General features: G+C 49.0%; 1 protein-coding gene across 1 annotated transcript; it reads right to left on the reverse strand.

Annotated features, from left to right (window-relative positions):
* Window positions 1-370: 370 nt before the first annotated feature.
* On the reverse strand, window positions 371-5,766 carry HPS6 (HPS6 biogenesis of lysosomal organelles complex 2 subunit 3). The gene has a single exon (XM_069611617.1). It carries the CDS (start codon window positions 5,526-5,528, stop codon window positions 3,042-3,044), a length of 2,487 nt encoding a protein of 828 aa, XP_069467718.1. The 5' UTR covers window positions 5,529-5,766; the 3' UTR covers window positions 371-3,041.
* Window positions 5,767-18,789: the final 13,023 nt, after the last annotated feature.

Consider the following 18,789-nt stretch of genomic DNA (forward strand, 5'->3'; position numbering starts at 1 on the left):
TCCTTGGGATTAGTGGTGCTTCTCGAAACACCCATTTTGAGAAACATACCTCAGATAAACAGGACAGCAGGCGTTTTAAAAGCTATACATACACACTGGCCAAACAAGGTGTGGAGTAATGAACGTGATCAACTTTTCCCACACTGCATCTGTAGATTGAGAAACTCGTGTTTACGGCAATGCACAGCGCATAACAATGCATTTTCTCACGATTAATGCAAATAGTTTCAAAAATACCTGCGTGATGGGTTCTATGGAATGGCAAAAACAGAATCACCAAAATGAACAAGGGGGATCAGGTACAGGTAGGGGAAAGGGGGGGGGACATCTAAAATAATTTAATATAAAAAATCAATGTCTACAACAAAAATGATACAAAGCTACATTGCTTTTTTTATTTCAATAGATTCAATATTGATGTAACATGAGGAGTATCTGCTACAGGGTGCAACGAGTTACAAATGTCTTGGTTGGTATACCAATGAACAGGAGGTGCAAAACAAGCAAACTATGACTAAAGTGACGACTAAGAGGGCATGACACATTTCCACACAGGACTTGTGTCCACCTCGCACACAGTACACATAAGGAAAGTAGTCCTAAAAAGCGCAACTGCATTTGAATGGTTTGTAATAATACACACACACATGGCAACAATGCCACGTAAAAACAAATCGCGACCCTAGCATGCTCTCGCTCTTCTTGACAAACCACACACATATTTAGCATTCAGTCAAGCTCATGTTAGTTCTCTATTTGGCGTGAAAAGCTCGAGATGCAGACATCCCTGAGAGATGCTAATTAAAAAAAAGAGGCTCGCTTGAACCGCCACCGACTTGGGAAGGAACACACAACAGTACATACCCAGCTGCTGCTAAACATTGAAAACGTGGTGCCAATCAATGTTTAGCAGTGTCTGGCTTGACAAAGTCCCTAGAAGTAAATCAAAGCGTGTTAGCTAAGCAGCACGCCTTATGTCCCGGTCATCCATACAATTACAACCTCGCAGAAACAGCCTAAACGCAAAAGCTTGCCTAATGGTTCACATTCTTGTGAAGCCCTTTTCCATTACATATAAAGGAAGTTAAATAGTCAAGGGAGCAAGGCTGAGCATGGGGCCCAATTCACCAAGATTTGCACTGGAGCAAATGAGGAGATAGTATTCAAAAAGCCTAAACCTGTAGCCAAATCTATGCCCTTAAGCAAACGGGTGTGAATCGAATTTGCACATAAGCATCTCAAAGAGGCTCCAGATTCGCCCCGTGGAGGGCTTTGTGAATCAGGTATAATAAGGGTGGAAATCAGAGATGTTCACAGACCGCATATCAATGGTTACTGTGCAGATCCTGGCGAGTCGGGTCCTCGGTTTTCAATGCGCAGTACAATAGATAATGTACATGTGTTGGACTGCCTAGTGATGCCCAAGAGTGACCATGGTGGAAGACTACAAGAATGTGGCATGCTGTGTATACTGCCTTCGGAGTCAGGGTGAGGTTACCATGCCAATTTAACAGTTTAAAATATATTTGGATTGGTGGGAATTATTCACTGTGCCAATAACCCTTTCCCAACTTGCAGATAAAATTGTCTCTGTGGGGAGGAATCATTCTTTAAGCTTAGAGCAGCTAAGGGGGGGGAATTTGGCTGCACAGACAACCTTGTATTTTTACTGCAGGGGAAAGGCTCAAAACATGGTTTTCCTAAGGCAAGAGAGCAGAGCTTCAGCAACTGCTTACATAAACTAGAGACCATCATATTGATTTAAAGGAAACGGATAGGCCTAGAGTGCATGCCCAAACTCCAATTAGCTCTCGTGTTCAAGGACTAACTGTCCTAATCCAACCACATCCAGGTATTGACGCCAGGGGACTCCCCTCCCCCAATCATTCTGTGTCTCCACTACAATAGAGCCTGTGATCAACAGCCCATGCCTAAACGGCAGTGACAGAGGTTGAAGGTGCTGCATTTAAAGAGAAGAGCCGAGCAAGCTGGTCTGTCATAACAAAACGGGCATTCTTTTGGAACAGAGTTGTTAAAAGGTATAATGTGCTGCGAGGTACAGATTACATTCTCCACTGCAACACAGAAGGAAACATCGATTTACCAAATGTAAGCAAACAGTACTACATCCCAATCCACATTTTTTAAGATGAAGTTTAGACATTCAGTTTAGCGGAAAACGTATCCCATGGAATGGATTATTGGGCCATAAGGGTAGTGATTAATTATATATACACACCCCAAACAGAAATTGATCAAAGACTATACATAACGTGGTGTGCCCACAGTCGGCAAGACCGTGATTACAATGAAAATACAGAAAAACCAAAAGAGCATTTGCAGAATCTACTAAACGCAACTGACTTCAAAGAGTACAAGGCCTTATGTATCGATTCCAAAATTGTTCAACAGCCACAAATACTGCACAAAACATGCTTTACTTCTCAAAATGCATTTTTCTTTTTCTCTGATAAGTGTTCTAAAATTTCAGAATACATTTTTGGGTAAGCCAACCTAGTTCCAACCAACAACACGTAAGACTTTCACACAATAAACAATTAATGCATCATCTTTACACACAAAAAAAGCAGTCTAGGGCATTTAAACTTTGGTTTACCTGCAAAATACCAAAACTTGCAGTATTTCACCCGCACAAATTGTCATCAGAAACAATTCTAAGTTCCCTGTGGTAGCTTCCAACCACTCACACTGCAAGCGTTTGACTTACCAAACAAGTCTCCGTAGAACCAGAAATAGCTAAAAACTGAAGCGGCAACACTATACGTGGGGGCAAGGAATAGAGGGCAATTGCACAAGTAGATAGAGCTTAAACAAAGTCAGTGCGCTACTTGGATGGGTAATATGTTCACCTCAAGTAAAAGAAGCCCCACGACAACGTATCTGGCTTTAAAAAAAAATACCTTTACACATGAAAGTCAACTCAAAATACATATTCAAAAAAACAAGGCGGATTCATTTTTACAAAGCAGTCATGTGAACCTAGCATTGATTGTGCATGGGTGCGTGGTGCACAGAAATATTCAAGGAACTAGCTTTTGGGCATAACCCGTAAATGCATCTTGCACTGATGAAGTCCTGCCTTTCAAGCGCTCATGTCGAACTCGGGGTTCAGTACCAGCCTTTGGAATAGTCCTGTGTTCCCGTGGTGGAGTTTGGGGAGGGAACGACAGAGTCTCTGGGCTCCCATCATATAGCTCATCCGACCTTACACGAAACTGCAATACTTTATTAAGCAGTGGCTTCAGCAAGCCAACAGTTACTTGGCCACTACTGTTGCACGAAAAAGGCCCCAGGTTATCCTCTGAAATTGTGATGTGCTGTAGGACAATGTTCAGTATGTCAGTTGCTGTCATTTCTTCAGGGCACAGTTCCCAAAGCTGGTCGAGGAAAGGGTCTAGCTCTCTGTGCCGGGCAAACTCAATCAGGAGGCTGGTAAAAATGTGTTTATGCACACATGGACTCATGGGTGAGTATTTTTCTGCAACATCAAGAACCTTTCGCCAGCTCTTCTGATTTATCAACAGATCGACTGCTTGGTTCACTGCAGTAGGTCTTTCACTGCACAGTAACAATTCAACCTCAATGTCGGTACCATCAATGGGCGTAGTGTTAAAGCGCCTGTCCTTCAGCACGGCCATTGCCCTTTTGTACAAAGGGCTAACTTCACAGCCGTTACCATAATTCCAGTGAACACCAACATATTGTTGTGCCTTTGCTACGAAACTGGCCAACCCTTTGGGCTTGTAACTGTACAAAGATTGGCATATCAGCTCAAAGAGTGGTACCACACCATTGAGTGTTCCGTCCTGTGCTACGGAAGGGGTCGGCACCAAGACTTTCTTCCATACATCTGGTAACGCTATGTCGATTGAATGGCCAACTCCGTTCTGCTGGAGCTGTAGGCACCTACTTATGGACTTCCAGAAGGCTTGGGGGAAAGTCTTAAACAAATAGTTAACATACACAATGTTTTCTCTGTCCAAACCTGAGTTGAGAAGACGAATAATTTCTTGATCAACCAGATTTTCATAATACTGTTCAGTGGCAGCTCCTGACAAGCCAACAAGACAAGACTTTAGGTGTTCCAAATCGAGGAACGTTTCAAGTTCAGCATTTATAGTGTGCAATAATTTACGATAAGGTCCTTGACTATCAGAGACAGCCTTGTCCCTGTGATGATCCTGCAGTATGGAAGATAATGCAATGGGGGCTTGAAACATGGCACCCTGTTTGAGGCTCTCCACAGTGAGCTTCGTGTTCCCTAGGCTCCTCTGCTGATAATACTTGCAAGCTTCTTCGAATACCATCTGCACCAGTGCTGTCTCAGATCCACTTAGCCCACCAGTTTTGCGAGTCAGGATCACCTCATACATGCCAGTGGGAGTCAAGTACTGGAATGCAGATTCTTTGCAGGAAGGCATGAGCAATATCTTATTAGTGCTCATAATTATCTTCTCTCTCAGCCGTCCAATGTTCACATCAATGAGATAAAGGGCTCCACAAAGCGCACAGGCCAATGTATTGTCAAAAATCTGCATCTGGATGTGCTCCTCAGGGGCAATCTGTCTTTCAAAGTCATACACTTGTCTGAGAGTGCCTCTTGGGTGAAGCAAACTTATTACCCCTCGTTGTGTCATAAGCAGGAGCCCCCCACAGCTGGAGAGGGCTACACTCTGTACCTCCGCAGAGTCAATGGAGGGCAGGAGTGCTAGGCACTCAAACATTAGGTTTTTGAAATCAGAGTCCGCCAAAGCGAGGCTTTTGCAGAGGATGGCACCTATAGATAGAGCCACCACTACAACTTTACTTTCAGTGGGAATCCAGACAAGCAATGTTTTGGAAACACGGCCCAGGGCGGCGGCATTGCTTGGGATCAGGTAGATGTGGTGCGGAGATGCCAACAGCTGGTACTGGGGGCTGTGGTGTAAGACGATCTTCATGGGTCCCAAGTTCAGCTGGGGGCCGCGGAACTCCCAGTCGCGGTGGCATACGCAGAAGCCGAGGGTGGTGGCGCCACAGGATGCCAGGGTAGTACCAGATGGTGCCCTCTCCTCGCACCAGACCAAGCTTTGCTTGTAGCAGCAGACGGACACCACCCGGGCACGGGGGCTGTTGCAGAGCTCCAGACTTTGCCGCTGGGCCCAGCCCCCTTCCTCTGCCCGGTAGCCCCACACCTCGGTGTGTCCATTCTCAGAGACCACGGCCAGCATCCAGGCGGAGCCCGGCCCCTCCACGAAGACCAGCCCGGCCACCGAAGGTTGCAGCGGCGTCCAGCTTCGGTGCAGGCGGCCCTGGGGCCGGTGCGGCGCGGCGGGCAACGAGATGCGGTCATAGGCCTGCAGCAAGCGGCGCTCCCGGTGCAGCAGCAGGAGGTGCTGTCCGTCCGGGCTGCCCCGCACCTCCCCTCCGCAGCCCCAGGCCCCCTGCAGCGCCTCGCGCAGCTCCTGCGGCCGGGCGAAGTCCTCCAAGTCCGACACGCGCCGGGGAGGACCCCCGTCCTGGCTCATGGTGGCTCCCCGAGACCTTGACGTCCCCGCCCCAGCGGCATGGGGAACAGACAGGCAGGCAGGCAGGCGCGGGCTGTCAAGCTGTCCCGTGACTCTCAGCCCCCCGCCTCGGCCTGGCTGGCTCACTCACTCACTGTCCCCCGCCCACTGCACTGACATCACGTTCGTTTAATTCCGGATCAAATCGTTTATTCTTCACTTTTCGGGCACTCTCTGAACTTCCTGTCCCACGATTGTGAGGTAGAGGAGCGGGGCGGGGCCTGCGAGGAGAGGCATCGGTGATTGGTGAGGACTAGGAGGGGCCTGATGGGAGAGCCATCGGTGATTGGTGGGGACTAGGCGGGGCCAGGTCAGGAGGCGGCAGAGGGGCGTGCGGGGCAGTAGTCGCTCCTAGATGGGGCTTGCGGATGGGAGTGGGCAGAGTGGGGCGGGGCCAAACAGTGGGAGTCGAAGGGCTCAACTAGGACTACTGTAGACCCGTTGGGGGTGTTCGAGGGGTGTGGTGGGACTAGACCAATGGGACTGTCATCCGCACCCAGTCCTGGCTTGTCAAAGTTCAAATCCTAGTCTCCAGCAATGTTTTGGAAGCTAGCAGGAGATTTCTTTCCACATTTTCCGAACTTTGAAACTGCTATCTTTAAAGAACTCTCGCCAATCGTACACGTGTCCCCACGCTTCTGATGTTATAGCCAAGGTCTCTCAGCAATGAATACAAAGGTACTTTATTGGCACGACTAGTTACACAAATATGGCCAAAGTAAGTACATGGGATACATAAATGTAACGTTCTCTTCAGTAGGGATTGTTGTACAGCCTCTCTGTAGTCAATCAGCTCAGCACTCATACACAGACCTGCTGTGGAGTCTCATTTTGTTTTTTTAGGTTTTTTTCTAAAGTCCATTTTGCTCCATGCACTTTGTCTTCCCTGGTGGCATAAATGCACCTATTTTGCTGTTCTCGCTGCTTATTCTCACGTGTGTTGTCCAAGAAAAAAGCAGAGCTGCACATGTTCAGTTTTACCTGCAAAGACCTCCCTGTTCTCACATAATGTGGGGAAATAAGTGTTTCAAATGCCTTTGTAAGCTGGACAGTGCAGAAGAAAGCGCGCCTTACTTTCTACTTCTCTTAATTCAAATTGCTGACAGAATCTGTCCTCTCTGAGCTTCTTGTTTAAAAATTAGGTAATCAGCAAGTTAAACGTTTTGTCCCAATAATCTGCAGCATTCTTGCTTGGTGTGCTATCTGCTTTAAGTGGGGTAAGACATTGGGGGGGGGCTCATTTGGAGGTGTGGCTTGCATGATGGGTGTGGTCTAAGACTTGATAAGCTTGGCATAAACACAAACATGCAAAAATGGTCTGGCCTATATAACTAAGTCCCTAATGCAACACAGTCTGCTTGCTACATTCCTTAAAGTATAACAAATTAAAGCTCAACATCATTATTTATTGGACCATTAACTGGGGCCATTGACAAAAGGGGAGGTGTTGAGTTACATTGGCAGGTTCATTCACATTTTTAAAACATGTATTGATTATTTCCGAGAACCCCACATAATATTCTTCAAGGGAGCCTTTCTTTGCATGAGGTTGCTCACAGTGCCTTTCCTCAGCTGTTCGCCCCCTTTTTACTAGCCAACTTTTGGGCTTACTGCACAAAATTACCCAGACTCGCTTTTAGGTGGAAAAGGTCACTTTAATGTGACAGGCCACAGCTCACAAAAACACGCTAACCCGGCTCCCTGGCCTTACAGACTAACATATCTATTTTAACAATTGCCAAAACAATTTAAATTCTACCTTCCTGTCCCTTGCTCCCTGCCCTCCCCAGGAGCATCCTCCATACCCTTCCAATTGCACGCTCCCCCTTTTATAAAGTCGATCCATGCCCTCTTGTATGCAGTCCTAGATGCTCTCTCCCCTAAATTCCTCTCAACCTTCATTCCCGCTTTCTCCCATCTTCTCCTTAGATCACGTCCCTCCTTCAATACTTCTTCCCCTCTTTGTATCTCCTGGGTAGCTCATTTGTGCAAACAGCACCACCCCCTCTTTTACCGCGCTAGTACCCCATTGTGCTTCCCCCAACCCTCCTCCAAAGGGCCATGTCCCCAGAACTACCATAACCCCCTTTCTTCCACCAAGCTCCCCTCAACACCAAGCTCCCCTCAAACCTATTCTATGACGTGCAGCCAAGCTGACCTTCCACATCAGCAACACCTTAACATAATATTGCCCCTTCTACTGCCTCAGCCTGTCACACAAAAACCAACATCCCCCTCTAAAACCACCCCTCAGCTTTCTCAACCAGAAAATTAAAATAGGGTGAACAAACACAAAGAACCCCAGCCACCCCCCCCAAAACTACAAAAAAAGGGTGGGAGGGTGGGGGTAAATGCTATCTCTCCAACCGTCGCTTGCTCCCGAACCTTCCCTGCCCCCCTATATACCTCGTAGGATGGCGCTCTATGTGCAGGCCAGCTCGCTGGCCTGTGCAGCACCTGAAACCACCCCAGGGGGAAAGCGCTTGTGCGTTCCCCCCCAGGTCTCCGCTTTGGGCTTACTGCCCAAAATTACCCAGACTCGCTTTTAAGTGGAAAAGGTCACTTTAATGTGACAGGCCACAGCTCACAAAAACACAGTAACCTGGCTCCCTGGCCTTACAGAATAACATATCCATTTTAACAATTGCCAAAACAAATAAATTAATAAACAATTTAAATTCCTCCCTTCCTGTCCCTTGCTCCCTCCTCTCCCCTTAAATTTCTATCAACCTTCATTCTGGCTTTCTCCCATCTTCTCCCGAGGCCACGCCCCTCCTTCTTCAATACCTCTTCCCCACTTTGTACCCCCAGGGTAGCCTGTTCGTGCAAACAGCCACGCCCTCTATATTTACTGTGCTAGTACCTTATTGTGATTCCACCAACCCTCCTCCAAAGGACCATGTCCCTGGCACCAGAAAACCCCTCCCTGAGGTGTTCTTTCTGCACCACCACTTCCCGACCCCATTTCCCATCTACCTCCAACTCTTTAAGATATCCTCCACAGCAACCTAACATCACCCAGGTAGTACATGTTCCCCAATAATGACAAATGCACCCCATCCTCCCTAAATAGTGCAAAATCCTCGTAAATGATCTTGTGGTGTGCCAGTATTTGCATCCCCCTGGCTCTGCAAAACCTCACCATCTCCCTGTTGATCTTTTTCCTTATCCTTTCTACCACACCTTCATTCACAGCCCCCCTCCATACTCTTTTTGGCAACAACTTGGTCCAAAACAACCCCACCCTGGGCCATATCTCCTTCAACCAACTCAGATCCCTCTTCATCTTTTTTAGCCGTTTCCCTAACTAGATCGTTCTCCCCTGCATGCAAAATTATTGCCGCTGGAACCCCATGATGCTCCCTCAAAACCGCTAGCATAGGCAGCAGTTGGTCCTACCTGAGCCCCCTACCCCAGACCATCTCAATAAAGCAATATTATAGCTACATCCCAACAAATCTTTTTGCTCCATCTTTCCCTGCCCATTTCACTATCGAGTGTCCACATATCCAGATATGCGGCAACTCACCTCTCCTCTGTGCCACATGGGAAAAAGAAAAGATTTAATGAGTCTTCTCTCCACCAATCGCATTACCCACCGCCCCCTAAGCCCCTAATCTCCTTCCTTACTACCAGCCCCATTACCCAGCTCTTTAATGTATCCGTTGTGCTTTGCTGATTTCCATCGCCCCAAACTCTTAACCTTCTCTTCGGACAGACCCATCCCACTACCTTCCGATGCTGCCCCCACCCTAAAAGAATGAGTACCAAAATCTTCTGCCCTCTCCCACAAAGCCAACAGAGCTCTCCTCATGGCCCCCAAAACTTGAGCTGCAGTCACCTCAAATCCATTTTCATGCTCAAAAACCAAACCCTCTCTTCCTTTACATTTTTCCCACCACAATGCTCCCGCCCTCACTGGACACACATCATTACTGCCTCTGTCCACAGGCACCCAACAGCCCTTTCCTTTCTGATCCATCTTTGATCTACAAATCTTATCTATGCTAATTTCTTATAAGTGTACATCTTTCCACAGTAGACCTCCTTCACCTCTTCTCCCCGCTCTCAGTTCCGACACCCTAAATCCCCAAAAAACAACAAAATAAAGCAGGTCGAAAACATGTCCCTCTCCCATGATGACCAACACACCCCTTCCAAAACCTTGGACAACCTCAAAAACAGGGCCGCTGAAACTGGTCTCCTGCTATCCTTACCCTTCTTTTTTCCTTTGCCCATCCTTCCAACATCCTATGTGCCATTTCACCGCGACTGGGCTGAAAGCCCCAAAACCATTTCACGTAAAAAGCAATACCTGCCAATTTCCCTGCTATTGTTGCCCTAGACCGACCCATGTCAATACACCCCAGTATAAAATCAACCACATCATCCCTTCTTCTCTCCTCCGCATCCTCCATACCCTTCCAATTGCACGCTCCCCCTTTTATAAAGTCCATCCATGCCCTCTTGTATGCAGTCCTAGATGCAGGAACTCTCTCCTAAGTGCAGTACTCTCAGTTTCCTAGCTGCCACAGCTCCTCCAGGATCCAATGCCTGCTCACGTACGCTTCTGGTGTCATTCCACCGAATCTCTGCCACTGAAAATGAGATAATGCATCAGCAAAGTCATTATCCTTCCCTGGCACATGTATTGCTCTAAACACCACATTCAACTTCATACATTGCGGTACAAATTCTCTCATTAGCCTGGCTACCCTCTGGTCCCTAGCTGACTGCCTGTTCACAATATTGACCACTGCCTCATTGTCGATGTTAACATTTACTTTCTTATTCTGCAAGTCTCCGCCCCACAACTCCAGTGCCACTAACAACGGGAAAATCTCAAAAAAGGCTATGCTCCTCCCTCCTCTCTGCCAATGTACAGGCCGCTTCTCAGAACACTCCAAAACCTCCTGAACCTGCCGTGTCTGAAAAAACTTGAACTTCCCACAAAACCGGGTCAGCCAGCAGCCACATTGATACTCCATTGAATTCTTCCAAAAATCTTAGCCAAATCTTGCAATCCTCCCTGACCGCTCCAGACAGCCACACCCTGTGATGTGGATACTTAGCCCCAGCCATAGTGCGTGCCATGTTCCTACAAATAGTGTGACCCGGGGCCACTAACCGATGCGCAAAATTGAGATGTCCCACTAAACTCTGCATCTCCACCAGTTTCATTTTTTGGGCTGCTATCCTATCGCCTTCTCAAGCAACCCCACAAGCCTGCTCACCTTGTCATGCGGTAAGTGTGAGATCATGGCCACAGAATCCAGCTCTCTCCCTACAAAGGGCAACACCACCACCGGCCCTTCAGTCTTATCCTGTGCCAATGGCACTCCCAATTCCTGCATCAATGTCTGAAAAACCTCTAGCATCTGCTGACATTCCTCCTCTTTGCCTGGCCCATTGATGAAAATCACCCAAATAATGCAAAACTCCCTCACAATCCGAACTGTAAGTAAAAACCCACTGCAAAAAAAAGAGCTTAAATGCTCAAACAATGCACATGAAATTGCACAGCCCATTGGCAACGCTTTGTCAACATAAATCTGTCCCTCAAACTGCATCTCCAGCAGCCAAAAATCTGATGCACCAGTAACAAACAAAACGCTGCCTTGATATCACACTTGGCCATGAATGTCCCACAACCTTCCTTTCTCACTAAGCCCACTGCCTGATCTACACTGACATGACTAATGATGAATTAATCTGAATTCCCCCGCTGCTTTCTTAGGCATGACCCCCAAAGGAGACACCACCAAGTCACCCGGAAAATCTATAAATGGCCCTACCACTCTCCCCGCTGCCACCTCCTTGTGCAACTTCAGTCTCACCACTTCCAAATTCTCCAGAGCAGACTTCAAATTGTGTGTCCCCCACCTAGTACCCAGCCTGAGCCATGCCGCCGACCACTCCCTTTCTTGCTCACCTTTTTTTGTCCCACCATCACCTAGACGTGTCATCCTGCCCTCCACACCGACACTCCTCCTCTCTTTCCTCACCGGGTCTCCTGCTGCGGGGACAAAAAACATCAGCAGAGTCTCCCAGATAATTTCCCCGCTGTCCTCTTGCACTACTGCTACCCCCAGCCCCATCTTCCCCTTCAAACCTTAGACCCCTCTGCACCTTTTCTCTCCCCTGCAATTCTCCTTGCTCCTTATCCCCCCAACGCACACAATTCTCCTCCCTCAGTTCATCCTCCCCTGTTAAATAACATTCATGGAGGCCACCAGGGGTTGCAGGCAAGATGGATGCCTAACTTGGCAGCTGCAGTCCCTATCCTGTGTCCCCCACACACACAGCAGGGTGAACAGTGAGAGCTAGAAGGAGACACAAGGTGGCAGAGCGCAGAAGCAGACGGGAATCAGGTGACCCAGGCAGCATGCTGGTGCCCAGAAGTGGAGTGCAGGAGATGCCCCCGCCAAGGACACAACTGAACAGCCGCAGCACTAGGTGTACCCATGGAAGAGCATACAAGGTGCAACACGTAGGCAGAGAGGCGGAGAAGGAGGTTGGCACGGAGACCCCAAGGACACAGGGCCCACCACAGAACATCGGATGAGGAGGTGCGCAGAGTGACTTGAGTGCCCAGTGGTGAAGGCATGAGAAGTACACAGTGGCTGGCCACAGACCTGCCAGAGCCAGCGCACGGCAGAGGGATAAAAATGCCCAGCACTAGCCCACAACAGGTCGGAGGGGCACGTGTCACTTCGGAGCCACAAAAACCACCAGCAGCGAGATCAGAGAGTGGTGGTAGTCCCCCAGGGAAAAGCTACAGGCAGCAAGTAAGAACCAAGAGGGGAGAGACAGCACCCCCAGCCCCTTCCAGAGAGACACAGGAAACGCTGATTACAAGTGTGGCAGAGAGGGCAACCCGGTGAGGCTGCTATGGGTCGGTGGTTGAGGAGAGCACAAGGGGTAAGACGGAGGACATAGAGAGGAGGAAGAAGGCCCCTCCAAGCCCCGCCCCGGTGGGGAAAAGTGAGCGACGAGAGACTCAGAGGAAAGAGAAGCAAAGGGAGAACACCAGGGAGAGTACCCAGTGGCACCATACCCACACCAAGTGAATGAGCTGGAAGGTAGCTTCCTCGAAAATCCACTATTCAGACAAGGGGGCAATGGTGGCAGCAAAAGCGGATGGCGGATCCCACCCAGGCACCGTGGAAATAGGGCCATAAAAAAATGACATCCAAAAAATACTGGGAGAAATCAGCGGAATGCGTAAAGACATTGGGGCCAAAGTGCCAGACCTATCCGCAAAGGTAGTCACCCTGGAAGAAAGACTGGAGGGTGTGAAAGCTAATCAAGCATTGCAGGTGTGTTGGAATCCCAAGTAGAGGTCTGTCTCCGTGATATCGTAAGGAAGGAGTATGATTTAGGGCTTAAAGTGGACAATATAGAGAACCGTAGGAGGCGCAACAACTTCTGCTTTTTTGGACTAAAAGAAAAAGAGGGGGAATACACGGCCAGACCTGAAAGAAAAATACAAGAAATAATGGGAATGGTTCGGGGGGCCAAAGAAGATGAGCACGTGGCCATAGATTGGGTCCACAGAGCAAGAAACAGTGTCTGGGAACCCCGATCGGTGCTCGCTAAACTGTGCTACTATCGAGACAAGGATGAAATCTTTGATAAAGCAAGAAGAATGGGGGCGATCGACTACGAGGACTCCAAGGTGACCATCTTTCAGGACCTGTCAGCGCAAACCATCTTGAGATGCAAAAAATGTGCTCCCCTAACAAGATGCCTCGAGGAAAAAGGGCGACGATACAGAGGGGATACACCTTGGCACTCATATTCGAACTAGGGGCAGAGAGACATCACCTGGTACATGAGGAGGACATCAAGAAGGCCACAGAGGACTTAATAGGACAGGCCCAAGACCAACTGGTGGACAGAGGAGGGGTAGAGCTATCTAAAAGATGTGAACATAGAAGCCCAAGGGTGGATCACGGCAGGCGCAAAACACAAGGTGCCACGAAATATCAAAAGCTCAATACCCCCCACCCTCTGCCAGGCAAGGGATGACTTGAAGGGAAATATTGCGTCCTGATGCCAGTGGACCAAACAAAGGTGGCCCAAGGAGCCCAAGTTGCGGGGGCCTCACTTAATGAGGTTAAGGTTGTGCTTATGGAGGAAACCCGGGGTTGAAGCGTGGGAGGGTGGTAATGAATACAGTTGAGAAGACAAAATTATTGGCACTTGCCTTGTTACTGTTTGAACTGTTGAATGGGAGGGAAGACGACAGAGAACCACAGACCCAGTAGAGGGGGGAAGGGGAAAATGTCCAATGAGATGTACACCAGAAAGGTAAAAAGGGGTAAGAGAGGCAACAAAGGCCATAAGATACGTGCCACTGGGAAAGCTACCAAGTGTAGTGCAAGAAAGAATAGAACAGGGACCATCACCATGGTGGTGGTTCGGCCATAATGCCCGGATATAGGACAACGGGAGGCCGGACGCCCCAACGGGCAATGGGAGGGGATGAAAGGGGAAGGGGAAGGTGTAAGGAATAAGAGAAGGGGGTGGGCAAAGTGGACACAGAAGGGTATTACAACATGAGCAGAATTTGTGTGGATAGAGGGTAGGGGAGCGGGATAATGCAGTAAAATCACACAATCACACCAGGGGGATTATCCTGTTAAGATCCATGCAACTGAGGGAGGCACAAGTTAAGAGAGGTTTTGTGGTAGGCTTGTGGCAGTCAAAGGGCCGAAGGATGACTAATAACGCTGGCATCCATATACGCACCAAACACGCACCAGTTAGCATTCCTGAGAAAGGTATCCTTGGAACTGGAGGAATGGGGGTAGGGCATGCTACTGGTGAGAGGGGACTTTAACCTAATAGTGGACCCAGCAGTAAACTGGTGGTCGGCAAGGGGGAACAAGACTAAGGAAAAAGGAAAGGAACATGAAGCTTTCGCCCAATTGCTATAAGACCACTTCTGGGTAGATGTATGGAGGTCCAGGTTCCCCCGCACCACACATACACCAAGATAGACCTCCTACTGGTTCCAAATGAACAGGAGGCCATGGTATCAAAACCGAGGGTGGAGACAGTAACCTGGTCAGACCACAATATGGTTACAACAGATTGGTGGTTGGTGGTTGGAGTAAGGAAGGAAGGGACACCCGCTGTGGAGGTGTAATGATTGCCTCCTTAGTGACCCTGTATTTAGGGATTTCCTCCAGACGGAAATCACCCAATACTTTGTAACAAATGACATAGGAGAGAAGAGCACAAAAGTGGTATGGGAGGTGGCCAAGGCAACAGTGAGGGTTCTACTCATAGCAGAAGGGGCTCAAAAAAGAGGGAAAGGACACTGATGGAGGGCAAGATACAGGAACAGTTGAGAGGCATGAAGGCGAGGCTGACATGACCGGGAGAAGACAGAAGTGGTCTATTGGATACAATGCGGGACAAGAGGCGGGAATTGGTAAAAAAAAGCTGAAATATGCCAAACAAAAGTTCTATGAAGGGGGGGGGATAAGGTGGGGACACTGTTGGCAGAGTCAGGGAATGTAAGAGGGACAGAAGGGTTCACCGGTTAAGGGATGAGAATGGGGTGACACTCGGATTTGAGGATCACATCCCAGACTGCTTTGCAGATTTCTATGAAGCACTGTACTCCCAACCGGCCAGGCTCAAGGAAAGGGGATTAAGGAATATTTGGGCATGCTCCCCATCCCCCGCCTTACCACAGAGGGGAAATCCATGTTTGAAGCAGAAATAAGCTATAAGCCAGTTTAAAATGGGGAAGGCACTAGGGAAAGATGGCTACACAGCAGGCTTTTATAAGCAGTTTCACAACTCCATAGCGGGGCACCTGAGGAAGGTCCTCAACTCCATAAGGGGGGCAGAGGACAATGCTCCTACTTTCTGGCAGGTGCTCATAATGGTGATCCACAAGCAAGGAAAAGACAAGACAAACTGCACCTCATATAGACACATCTCCTTACTCAACATGGATGCAAAGATCTTTACAAGGATCCTGGCGTCCCGTCTGCAAGTACACCTCCCTTGCCTCATAGACCCAGACCTGACAGGGATTATCCAAAAAAGGCAAGGATCTGACAGTTTGAGAAAGACCCTACACATACTAAACGATCAAAAAATGCAAAGAGAGGGGGACCTGGTCCTCTATCTTGATTCCGAAAAGGCATTCGATAGGATGAATTGGTCGTTCACGGAAGGGATGCTGGAAGAGATAGGAATGGGAGAACTATGGATTGGATGGATTAGCGCCCTGTATCACACTCCGAGGGCTAAAGTAGCGGTCAATGGGAACATGTCCAGGATCATAGGGCTCCACAGGGGGACAAGACAGGGGTGCCCCCTGTCCGCACTGTTATATGCCCTCATGATGGAGCCTTGGTTGATAGGTCTGTGGCAGTCAAGAGACATAGCCAGAGTTTACATAGGTGGAAAAGAGTATAAAACAAGTCTCTTTGCGCACGATGTGCTGCTCTACCTCTCTAACCCACAGTCATCAGTGCCCGCTCTCCTAAAGCACTCTCCTAAAGCACTTGTGCATAGGCACGTTATAAATGCCATATCATATCAAAGGGCTTAGAGGAATATGGGGATATGTCAGTGTTCCGGGTCAACCTCTCCAAATCAGTGGTATTCCTGATGGAGAAATGGGAACAGGCAGACATAGACTGGCTTGGGGAATGGGGATTCCAGACACAGCAGAAGGGCTTCCACTACCTGGGGATAGAAATTACTAGTGAACTGGTGAACTTTTTTGGGACAAACTACCCCTAGCCCCATGTGGGAGAAGATAAAGGGAGACCTGCAGTGCTGGGATAGGATAGACCTATCTTGGATGGCACAGCTGAACTGCATTAAGATGACAGTCCTCCGCAAGATGCTGTTCCTCTTCCAAGTGCTCCCCACGGTGCCGGGCCACTTCCTGGCCACAATCCGGAAAGCCCCCTTGCGATTCTCCTGGGCAGGAGCAAAACCCATTGTGGCATACAAGGTACTCATGTTGGGGAAAGAAGACGGCGGAGAAGGGTTCCCGAACCTGGAGCATACTACAAGGCAGCCCAGCTACGAGTTATGGTGGACCACCTGGGCCCCAACACAAAGAAGCAGTGGGTCCACATGGACAATGCGGTCCTGTGTCCAGTAACGCTGGGGGAGTGGATTTGGGTTCCACAGAGCGAAATCCCTAGACGAGAACTAACATGCCCCGTCCTGGAAGTGTTCTGGTCAATCTGTCACAAGGGAAATGCCACCCACTGGCTGTCAACCTGGCCCTCTCCCCTTAGCTGTATTTGGGCGCCACCAATACGAAACCACATCTCAGACCCTCTGCGGTTCCAACAGTGGTATGAAGTGGGCCTCTCCAGGGCAGGGCAATTGTGGAGAGAGGGGGAATTGATGTCACTAACCAGACTTGAGGGTTTAGTAGGAATGAAGGGACTCTCACCCTTCAAGTACCTACAGTTAGGGAGTGCTGATGAAACCCACATGTGGAGACAATCTAGCCCAAGACCTGACCCCCTTCGAAAAAGCACTACTGCAAGAAACCAATACCAGAGGAAGGATATCCAGGCTGTACAGGGAACTGAGGAAGAGCGAACCCATAGATATGGTACTGGCACGGGGGAAATGTGAGGGAGACCTTGGGAGTGCAATAAACAACCACCTATGGGGTAAAATGTGCAGAGGGGTGAAAAAGTCAATGCTATCCATGCAATACAGCAGGCAAGCATTAAAGCTACTGCAAAGATGGTACTATCCACCGGCAACACTAGCAAACATTTACCCAGGGGCAAAGGCCCACTGCTGGCGCTGTGGGAAGGCAAAGGCAGACCTCTATCACATGTGGTGGAAATTCTAACCAGACATTTTGGAAAGAGGTGCTGGGGTGGTTAAAGGGGTATGACGAAATAGATAGACAGAGGAAACCCAGCTTGCTGCTGTTCGGGGTGGCGGAAGAGGGGTAAGAGGGGACTGAGGAGGGCCATATGATCCACACTCTGTTGGTGGCGGCGAGATGCTGTATAGCTCAACAATGGAAGAGGGGAAACGGTGCCCACAGAGAAAGGCAAGGGCCATCTACGACATGGAATACCTGACTCGCCTCTTAGATGAGACGAGGAGAGACATAGAGGGGATCTGGCTGCCCTTCTTCAATAAATACGGTCGACAGCTCACCCATAGAAGCTAAAAAACCAGTGAACACATAGAAGACCCCTAGTGGTGGGAAAGTTGAGGAAGAGACCAGTGCAACTGCACTCCCGGGGGGAGGGAGGAGAGGTTGGAGGGGGAGAAATGCAACTCTTATATGTTGATGTAGTAGTTGGTGTTATTGTTGACAGATTGAAATTGCAAAAATGTCAATAAAGATTTGATTTAAAAGAAAATACCATTCATGTTGCGAGCGTATGCTCGTGCCGGGCAGATCCTCTTCGGGCGAGCATGGGGTGTCCACCCCACTGCTCCTGTGACATCTTCTCGGCAGGGTTGCGACAACCCCTTCCTGCTCTTTGCTTCTCGCGTGAGGGGTTCCCTCCTCCACCCTGTGCTCCGCCGTGCTAGGGACTGTTCTGTGCCCTCTAGGGTGTCCTCTTCCACCTGCCAGAGGGGAAGCTCTCAAACCATCTCCTTCCACCTCCTCTGTGACCACCGGAGCCATACTGTTACGCTCACCTGGCTCCCACAGGGGCGTCGGTCGGACCCGGACTGCTGCGGCCTCCACCCACGTGATGCGTAGTGCAGCGATGACTGACTGGATCTGCCCTTCTAATCTTGTCTGCTTGACCCGTAAAAATATTCTCCTACAAGTGGAGAGATGGATTTAGCCACTTGTGGATTGAAGTGATAGCACCCCCACTGTCCTCCCCACTAATCACCTCTGTACCCTCTCAGCAATCTCACCTTATATTCTTGAAGCACGCAGGGGCGCGTTGATGACCAGTTACTTCACTGGCCTGACGATATTGGAAGAGTTGTAGACGAATCCTGACTCCAAAAGGTCCTGGTGAACAGCCGTAAGTATATAGTTCGTAAGAGTTCAAAATGCCTGGAATTCACTCCTGCCCAATTCCTCTTTTTATCTTGCAACTTTGACCCAATAAGAAGATTGACAGCTGAAAGCGCTCCGGTAAAAGTCTGTGTTACCCAACACTGTCCGGTAAATAATGCCAAGGGTTAAACTTGCTGCTTTCTCCTTTTCTTACAGGTGCGGCATAAGAAGATGTGG

The sequence above is a fragment of the Ambystoma mexicanum genome, chromosome 8 (genome assembly GCF_040938575.1).
Source record: "Ambystoma mexicanum isolate Mex_15411 chromosome 8, UKY_AmexF1_1, whole genome shotgun sequence".
NCBI lineage: Eukaryota > Metazoa > Chordata > Amphibia > Caudata > Ambystomatidae > Ambystoma > Ambystoma mexicanum.

Excerpts from the sequence above, each read along its gene's own strand:
- HPS6 (XM_069611617.1), bottom strand. The coding sequence starts at position 5,528 with ATGAGCCAGGACGGGGGTCCTCCCCGGCGCGTGTCGGACTTGGAGGAC.